The 9,694-nt window shown below is 42.1% G+C and overlaps 1 protein-coding gene across 1 annotated transcript; it reads right to left on the bottom strand.

Moving 5' to 3' along the window:
- Nucleotides 1-414: 414 nt before the first annotated feature.
- Nucleotides 415-1,671, bottom strand: LOC140188634 (uncharacterized). Its single transcript, XM_072245092.1, has one exon. It carries the CDS (start codon nucleotides 1,651-1,653, stop codon nucleotides 1,012-1,014), a length of 642 nt encoding a protein of 213 aa, XP_072101193.1. The 5' UTR covers nucleotides 1,654-1,671; the 3' UTR covers nucleotides 415-1,011.
- Nucleotides 1,672-9,694: the final 8,023 nt, after the last annotated feature.

Below are 9,694 nucleotides of genomic sequence, written 5' to 3'. Positions count from 1 at the left end.
TTGTTGAGAAGGTAGCGTCAAGTGAGAACCAGAAGGAGAGATCCTTAGGGATGCCAGAGGCAACAGTGCGGCAGCAAGAAAAGAAACAGGCAAAAGTGCTTACTAACACGGCCGCACAACATCCCACAGTCGGGACTGAGAGGTGAACAGCAGAAATCCACTCACTGGGGAAGTTAGATGAGCAGATTAAAGGGAGAGGAAGCCAAACAAAGGGGCAGGATTCACCGAAGAGGATGGGTGGAGGTTTGTGTACAGCTACTCTACTGAGATTTCGATATCAATGGGGGAAAAGGGTACTAGACAGGCAACATTTTACTACGTAGCTTTCAGTTGTACTACTTCAAAACACACAGAGCATGGTATTTTGGTTAACATATAAATACGTGAGATATATCCAAAGCAAAGCCAAAGATCTAACAAAAATCTGTTTATTAGTGCTCTTTGTACATAGCAACATTTAAGACCATAAACTTTCATTACAAGCTGACCTTGGATTCTGTAATCGGTACATATGTTTTGCAATAAAACTATCTTGAGTGAAGTTCACCATGTAATGGAAAATGGGTGAGGTGGCCAACTTTGATCTCAGTTTCAATCCAGTCCCAGTGAGGTCATGAAACCTGGACTCCGGGCAGCTCCTTTTGTTAAGAATGGCGATTGGTGGGCCCCTCACAACTACAGTGAGTGCCATCCTCAACTACAGGAGTCATTACTAACATTAATACTCTGTCCAAACTTAAAATCTGCAGTTCATATGACAGTTACATATTTACCTCTGTGAAATATCAATTAACCCTTGGAATGTGGGGAGAGAGATGGGGCACTCATCTTCGAAAGCCAGCCCAGTCTCACTGAGTCGAATGGCTGTCTTCGGAGAAGCACTCTGATTCTACTTTTGAACCCTTGGCCGGGTATCCATAGGTGACAATCCACTTAAGAAGCAATTACTGTTCAATAAACACACATAACATGGTTTTGAAAGGATGAACGTTGACTTGCGAACAAGGTGGATCAGTGGCCCAAGAGAAAGGTCAGGAGACTCCAGGATCTCCCAGTCTCTCTGCTCCTGGTGTTCTGACATGTGAAGTATAGGAGGATCAGTCCGGCCAATGCGCACACAACAGTCATTATGACGATGATCCAGATCAGTGTAGAGTTCTTGAGGAAATATTGAAGTCCATACAAGAGGATCAGGAAGAAGAGCATGGTCACCAGAAAGCGCCTGATGGCAGATGTGGTGATCCGATCCCTGAAGTGTTCATCCTCGTCTGCAGAGCTGTTGGAGTCACTGATGTGGGTGAGCAGGGTGAAAGTGCTGGGCTGGGACTGCTGCAGCAAGTGTGGCAACAGGATGATCTCAGGCACAGATTCGGGGAAGGCGGACATCCTCCTGGGCAGGACCTCCATCAGGCTGGTATTGTCTGGGAGGTTGCTGATCAACGCGTCTGGCACCAGCGTGCAGCGCCTGCAGAGTGGGCAGGAGACCACCCAGGATCCATCCTTAAGCGACACCATGATCTTCAGGCAGATAGCACAGAAACAGTGCTGACAGGCCAGGAGCTTGGGCTTACGGATGAAAGGTTCATATTTGTTGAAGCAAACTGGGCAGTCAAGCTCTGACCCTGGAGTACTTCCAACAGCCTTCTTCTCCATATTCCAACACTCCACAGACGAGCTGCCTCGGGACTGTAAGTGTCTGCAGCCTCGCACTATTTATACCTTTAGAGTAGATTGTTCGCACATTCTTTCAGCTCACAGGTTTTATTACGTGCTTTAGCCTAGTGTTGAATTAATGTGTAACTTATTCATGGGGCTGAAAGTTCGACTTGATAAGATCAAGTCAACTCCAGTTAGCTGCAGATTCTGGTTTATTGATTGTTTTGTGGCACAGATTTGAATGAAGAGTTGGGCTGGCTCTGGAGAAGGGCTAATCCCAGTTTTCATCCAGCTTTGTCCTGGTTTCGCTTCCTGATAGGGAAGGAGAGAGTACTTGGAACTCCCTGTGCTGGGCTCTATAGGAATGTAGGCAGCAACCAGCACATCTGTGCCTGCTGAGGACTGGAAGCATTTGGCACTGTACTGCAAGATAAACATCCCATGCTGCATACATTTCTTCTGTGGAAAGTATATTAACTGGTTGGATCGTAGCCTGGTGTGGAAAAACCAATGCCCTTGAACAGAAAATCCCACAAGAAGTAGTGGATACGGCCCATTCCATCACGGGTAAAGACCCTCCCACCATTGACCACATCAGCATGAAGCATTGTCGCAGGAAAGCAACATCCATCATCAAGGACCCCCACCATCCAGGTCATGGTCTCTTGTCACTGTTGCATTCGGGAAGAAGGTACAGGAGTCTCAGGACTCACCCCACCAGGTTCAGGAACAGTTATTACCCCGCAACCAACAGGCTCTTGAACCAGAGAGGATAACTTCACTTGAAATGTTCCACAAACTATAGGCTTACTTTCAATGACTCTTCATCTCATGTTCTTGATATCTATTGCTTATTTATCTATTTATTTATTATTTCTTTCTTTCTTTCTTTTAGTATTTGCACAGTTTGTGGTCTTTTGAACACTGGTTGAACGCCCAAGTTTGTGCAGTTTTTCACTGATTCTATTATGGTCATTATTCTATTAGGGATTTATTGAGTATGCCCACAAGAAAATGAATATCAGGGTTGTATGTGGTGACATATGTACTTTGATAATAAATTTACTTTGTGGTTTACCCAATGTGCAAGATATGGGCAATGGAAGGTCATACCATTAGTCTGGATTTGCTAACAGTGCTCTGCCTTCAACTCCCGGAGTTCTCTGCACTCCAGATCCGGGCTCTTATGTGCATTCATGGTTTTCATCATTCCACAGGTGCTCATCCATCCTCTGGCACGTCTTCCCTTAACTATCCAGCTGTCTCCTCTTCAAGACCAACTCAACTGATCAATTTCCTGCTCCTAGTGTAGAAGTTAACACAATCGATCTGCAGCGCCGGCTGCAAGACCGGGGTTCATTTCCCTCCACTGTCTGTAAGGAGTTTGCACGTTCTCCCCGTGACCGTGTGGGGTTTCCTCCCACATCTCAAAGATAGAGTTTGGGTTATTGACTTGTGGACATGCCGTGTTGGTTTCAGAAGCACGGTGACACTCGCGGGCTGCCCAGCACAATCCTCGCTGATTGGATTTGACGCAAACGATGCACTTCGCTGTATGTTTCCATGTACATGTGACAAGTAAAGCTAATCTTTTAATTTGATTTTACCAGCCAAAGATCATAATGGAAACACAACTTGTGGTTGTTTTGCCCACTTGATTTCCTTGAGACCCCAATGAAGTGACAGTCACCAGTGAATATCAAAAGATATTCACCAGTGACTGTCACATCAACATAGGATGGACAGGAGCGGGGAGTTATAGTTGTTAGTGCATCTTCACCTGCATTCCAGCTATTCCACAAGAACTGTGACAATTCCACACACTTCTATTTCCCTATACCTAGATGACAAAAAAAAAATCAGATTTAATTAATGAATTTGTCAAACAACCATTGCTATTGCAGAGGTATTTTCCAAAATTAGAATACTCTCTGCATGTGGAACTGTTCCCTAGCTTCATGCCTTAAATTCACAGATGACAGATTAAGGCCCCTGGTTCTAGTCACCTTGAGCACTCAAAAAAAAAACTTTCTACTATGAATATACAAAAAAGGATTGGTGTAGGCAATCTGGGCCCTTCCACATACTGCTTAGAGTATTGCACTCTGCTTTAAAAATATTCAAGGACAGTCTTCAAAGTGTGGTAGTGTTGTGCCTGTCAAAGAAAGCCACTGGAAAGACACGGAGCTGTTAGTATAAAAGTCTTTATTAGGCACACGCAAGCTGACAGTATTTGGAGTCACTCTGGAGAGAACCTCCCTATCACAACATTACATCGCATTTTTATATGCTAAAGATAAAGGTGACAGCAGGGCAATTTCAAAGGTAAAAGCTCAAAGTACATTTATTATTAAAGCATGTATACATTATGCAACCTTGAGATTTGCCTCCTAGCAGGCAGGCACGAAACAAAGAAACCCGAAAGAACCCATTTTAAAAATGACCATCGAACACCCAATGTGCAGAGAGTAGAAAATGTATTATGCAAACAATGAACACAACCAAATAGTGCTCTGAACTGAAGTCCACAGAGATAATCCTGTCCATAGACCCTTAATTCTGCAAAGAGTGGAGCAGAGAGCTGAATGGGCCTGACCCTCCCTCAGGCCTTGACACCCTGACCTTTTCAATCTGACCCGCTGCCTAAATTGTCTTCTAAACATTGGGTTCAGTTTCCCCTCTATGCTCTGGGATCCGGACCCTACCACCTTCATTTGGCCTTATCCAATCCTTCTGGTTTGGACCGGCCACTTGAATCGATCGAACCTCGAGTCCTCCTTGCTCTCAGCGACAGGCCTGCAGTCTCCCCTCAGTTCTGCCAAGTCTAATTGCCTCCAAATCCAAAGAGAAGCAACAGACTACTGCTTGTGATGATCGTTTGCCAGAAAAAGAGTGATTAACAAAGTATTTAGTTGCTTTCCTTGTTTCACCAGCCAGAAGTCGCTGAGATCCGCCAGCACCTTGTTAATCTATAGTTACGCTGTATCTACAATGCTTCCTTTGAATTACATATAATTTTCAAACACCTAAATCTTCGCACCAACACTCCAAATGCCCTAAATGAATGTTAATCACTGCTAACAGGTTAAACAATTTAGCCCATGCAAACAATATAGTCCGGGGAAGACCATTGTTCCAAGCTGCATCTTAAATTCATTCTGCAATCCACATTGAGATCTGAAGATTGGTTGTTGTTGAAATTAATATTTGCAATATTCCATAATGCCATAATATGCCCTAATACTAGAAGCAGAGTTACATGTTTCATAACCCTCAGGGAGATTTTAAATGAGTGGCCGCTTATTTTTAAACAATCCTGGTTTCAGTTTCTTTCATAGGAATTCTCCCTACATTATCCTGTCAGACTAGTTCAGAATCTTCCTTTAACTTTTTGAATGCCACAGAGAACAAGCACAGTTTCTGTCATCTCTCCTTGTACATTAACTCTTGAAGTTCAGGTGACGTCCAGGATGTGTGTTCCTCAATCACCTTCCTCTGTAATGACCAAGCACAATGACAGTTTCTCCCATCAGTCAGAAAGTTATGGGTTCAGGTTTTGCTCCAGATATTGTAGCGTAGCACTGTGACATGTGATAACTTGTAGAGGAGATGTTTAGCCAAGATCCCATCAAAAGACCATAAGACATGGGAGCACAGCCATGCTCAAGCCTGCTCCACAATTCCATCATGGTTGATTCATCATTCCTCTCAACCCCACTCTCTTGACCCCTCCTGCAACCCCCACCAAGCAGTATCCCATTAACTTCTGCTCCAAGTACATCCAATGAATTCACCTCCACAGCCATCTGTGGCAAAGAGCTCCAAGAGATTCATCACCCCCACCCCCACTCCCACCCCGGCCAAAATCCTCTCAGGTAGAAACGTAAATCCCTTGGTCCTATTTTGAAGAGAAAAGGCTTGGCCTCTATTTACTCTGGGACTGGAAGTCACTTTATTTATCAGTGAATGGAAGAGGGCTCATAAGACAGAGCTAATTTTTAACTCAGTTTCCATTACTTAATTCTAAATATCAGATTAAATGGTTACTTGCTATTTTGCTTGTTGGGTCTTGTGCAGAAATGAGCTATTGTTTATAACAGTGACTGAACTTCAAAACTACTTTCATTGACTAGCTCTCTCCAGGACAGCATGGTAGTTAATAGCTTTATGTTTTATTTCTTTGAAGTTGTATATTCTCCTCTGCCAGGAACAATCTTGTAAAGGGAAAATACTTTTTGATGGGAGCCAGAAGAGTTATAGGATTATTCACACACCACTATCTCATATCCTGTCATAATTGCAAAGCCCTTCAGGGATGCTCAGACTCCTTACAAAAGACCTGCCTACTCACACAGCATTTGCCCTTCCTCTCCTTTTATAAAGTAAATAAAACTGAGCCAAAAAATCTCAGCGAATGGCTTCATTCAAGCATGAATGGCAGTAGCTCCATTAAATCTTAACTGGTTGCAGTTGTGGCTGGAACAAAAGTGCCTAGAGCCCTTACGTGATTGGTGAATTTTTGATCAAAAACTTGCCCTCTCTTATCAGCTGTTTATCATTTCATCAAGAACGACAAAATGACTTCATGTATTTCCCAGCGGCTATGGCTCGGCACCCTGCCTCAGTTGAACTTGATTCTTTTTACAAATACAGGCTCAGACCAGTACTAGAATGGAGCAAGCATGTGTTGTGGCCACATCTTTCTGGAATTAGAAAAATTAATAATTGTATGCTGCTGGAATTTCAAGGATCACATGTCAAACACTGACTAAAAAAATGCCTTTCTACTTATGATCTCCCTTCTTTATGGTTCTTTCATCTACACATAAAACATATGTAGTCAGACAGACAAATCTTTAAACTATCTCCACTCCACTCCCATTAGTTGCTTCAGGTGCCAGATTACTTGCCTAACATCCAGTCCTGGATGATGTAAAATTTCCTCGGGGTTAAAATCTGAGGAGGCTGCTGCTCCTCCCTACTCAATGAGTAATGCAGGGTGGAGGTCGTTCTGGCTTGTTTATGCTCTGCCATTTAAAATTCCAGCCAGTAATCCATTCCACACTTCTTGGTCGTACTAGCAAGACTGCATCAACAGCAGGCTGTCAAAGTCCCTTCATCACAAAGATGTTCCTACTTTGTGAAATTGCCCCTTAATCGTTTCCAAAGCTGTTTCAATTAATATGCTACTTTAATAAAAAGAATACATTCTTATCTCTAGGTCTACCTATTCAAATCCTGTTTTCACGAGCCTCTCGATTTCCCCTATGGATTCGTCCAGTTAATAGCAGGTGAAATCCAAGTCCACCATCTCACTCAACCATTGTTACTGTATTCACTTATCTACAGAGGCTCTCAATCCAACGGCACTTCTATTTTAGTATTCACAGTCCCGCGTTTAAGTCTCTCCTTGACCTCCCAACCCTCTTCCACATTCCTCTCGTCCATTCTTTTCTTTTATCCAACCACAAAATATCTGTATTACTCTAGCTCGCTCTTTTCCACTTTCATATCCCTCAGTTCGCCTCTCATCAGCATTCATTTCCACCATGTACACCTGAATTCATTCCAAAGCCTCTCCAACACTTTATCCTTTGTCTAGATCCCAAAATCCCACCTTAAGACTAACCTTCCCGACCTACTTGAATGTCTCCATCAGCTGATTGTCATTCTCTTACCTGATTATGCTCTGCTGGAGATGGCTCCCTAGTGCTAAGATCACTACCCTAATATAGGCTGTCCTTGCCCAATCCTCTGGCCTATCATATGTTCCTGTGTATAAATAATTTTAAAAAGCAGACAATATAATTTCTGCTGCTGCCTGTAAGAGGTTTGTACGTTCTCCCCATGACCGTATGGGTTTCCTCCCACAGTCCAAAGACATACCGGTTAGTAGGTTAATTGGTCATTGTAAATTGTCCCATGATTAGGCAAGGATTAAATTAGAAGATTGCTGGCTGGTGTAGCACAAAGAGCCAGAAGGGCCTATTCTATGCTGTATGCCAATAAATAAACAAAGTTTTCAAAGAAAACAAAAAAAAACATTAAAGGGAGCTGCATCACATTCTAGTCTTTGAAACTGTTAAATATTAATTATAAATAATGTTAATTGTGAAGTTCCAGCTTCTGGGGATTTTATAATCACTGAACTGAAGACAAGCCAGTTGCTTTTTTTTATATAAAAAATCATTTTAACTTACCCATCTGTTTGCTTCTAGGTTCACTAATTGTTCTTACATATTCAGCTTCTGCATCCAGTTAGCTGATATTTTTGTTGTACATTTATCATTAACTGACATCCTTGAGCTAGGATTGAAAGATTTTTTTTAAAAGTTCTAGGTAGCCGGTCCTCTCACTTCAGAGTATATAACAATATACTTGCATCTCCCACCTCCCCAATTTGAGTTGGAAGAGGGTGTCACGGTACCATAGTAGTTAGGGTGGTGCTGAGTTCAGAATGAGCAGTTCAATTCCTTGCCATCTGTAACAAGTTCTCCTCTTGATCGTGTGGGTTTCCTTCCATAGGCCAAAGACATACTAGTTGGTGGGTTAGTTGATCGTTGTAAATTGCCCTGTGATTAGGCTCGGGTTAAATAGGTGGTGATGTGGCTCATTGGGCAGAAGAGCCTATTCCTCACTGTATCTCTAAATAATTAAATGAAATTATGTACCAACTGCCTCCTAGTAACAAGCTGCATTTTGGAAAAGGATCTGGAGCTCTCCCATGACGAATAAGCTCTTCTTGGGCTTCCAGCCGGGTGCAAATATCGATTATAACCAATGTTTCAATGGCAAACTCTGCCATCTTCTTCAGTTCAGCTCCTTAAAATACTTGTGAAATGTTGAACCCTCTTTTGCTACTGACACCACACTGGTCTCTCGCACACTGGTTGTCTGCCCTGATATGTACAGTCTTCCATTTGCTCTATTATGGTTATAGGATTTACTGAGTATGCCCACAAATAAACAAATCTCAGGGTTGTATATGGTGATGTATATGTACTTTGCTAATCAATTTACTTTGACCATGATTCAGAAATTTATCCTTTCTCTGCTTGAGACATGTAAAAAGGATAACTCAATTTGTTCCCTTTACAACTGCACACCTCAGTGCAGAGGAAGCAAAAAGGAAAAAGATTTCCACTTCATCTTTTAAGTTTATTTATTTGAAGTATTTCACAGGTCAGTTTCAAAAAGTATTCAGGAAAATATCATATTAAACTCTAAATTTCTAGGCAAAGTAAAAACAGAACCCAATTGAGTATATATCAGATGATAAACTTTTTTTTATTTGAAGCCATTCTGCACCTCAATTCTCTAAATCAAGAAATTTATTGATCTAGCAATGATCTCTACCATCCAGGTCATGCCATCTTCTTACAGCTACTGTTGGGCATGAAGTTCCTCATCACCAGGTTCAAGAACAGCAATTTTTCTCTTAGCCATTTGATTCTTGAACCAGCTTGTACCACCTTAATCACTTCAATACAGCAATACCATGACCACTTTGTCCCCAAGACTTGTGTTCCAATTGTGTTCTTTCTTGTATAATTTATATTGTGAACACTGTCTCTGTTGCTATGTGCCCATGTTGCTACTGGAGGTAAGGTTTTCATTGCATCTGTGCATACAATAAAGGGGACTTTGACATTTTTCTGTTACCAAATGTATGATTATCTCATGTAAAATGTTGCATTTGATGAAAATCAAAACAAATCCTACAGATGCTGCAAATTTGAAAATGCTGGAAACAGCAGGTGAGGCAGTATCTGTGGAAGAGAGGAAAAAAATATTCTGGTCCAAGATCCTTTGAGAGCCAAAATGTTAACTGTTTCAGATCCAGGATTGTTCTGAGAAAGGGTATCAGACCCAAAACATTACAGCCTTCTCGGGTACCACCTAACCTTGCGAGTGCTGAGAGTTTTCTGTTTCATTATACGTGTCAGCAAAGCTTGGGTATAGGCTGCACATGTCCCCAAATGCACGCAAAGCCTGGAGGCTTAGCCAATTAAAACAGCCCCATCGAACGAGGAACTTT

This window comes from Mobula birostris, chromosome 27 (assembly GCF_030028105.1).
Source record: "Mobula birostris isolate sMobBir1 chromosome 27, sMobBir1.hap1, whole genome shotgun sequence".
Taxonomy (NCBI): domain Eukaryota; kingdom Metazoa; phylum Chordata; class Chondrichthyes; order Myliobatiformes; family Myliobatidae; genus Mobula; species Mobula birostris.
The sequence above is the reverse complement of the archived record's forward strand: the minus strand, read 5'-3'. Positions and strand labels throughout refer to the sequence as shown.

Coding starts and splice junctions, on each gene's coding strand:
- LOC140188634 (XM_072245092.1), bottom strand. CDS start 1,653: ATGGAGAAGAAGGCTGTTGGAAGTACTCCAGGGTCAGAGCTTGACTGC.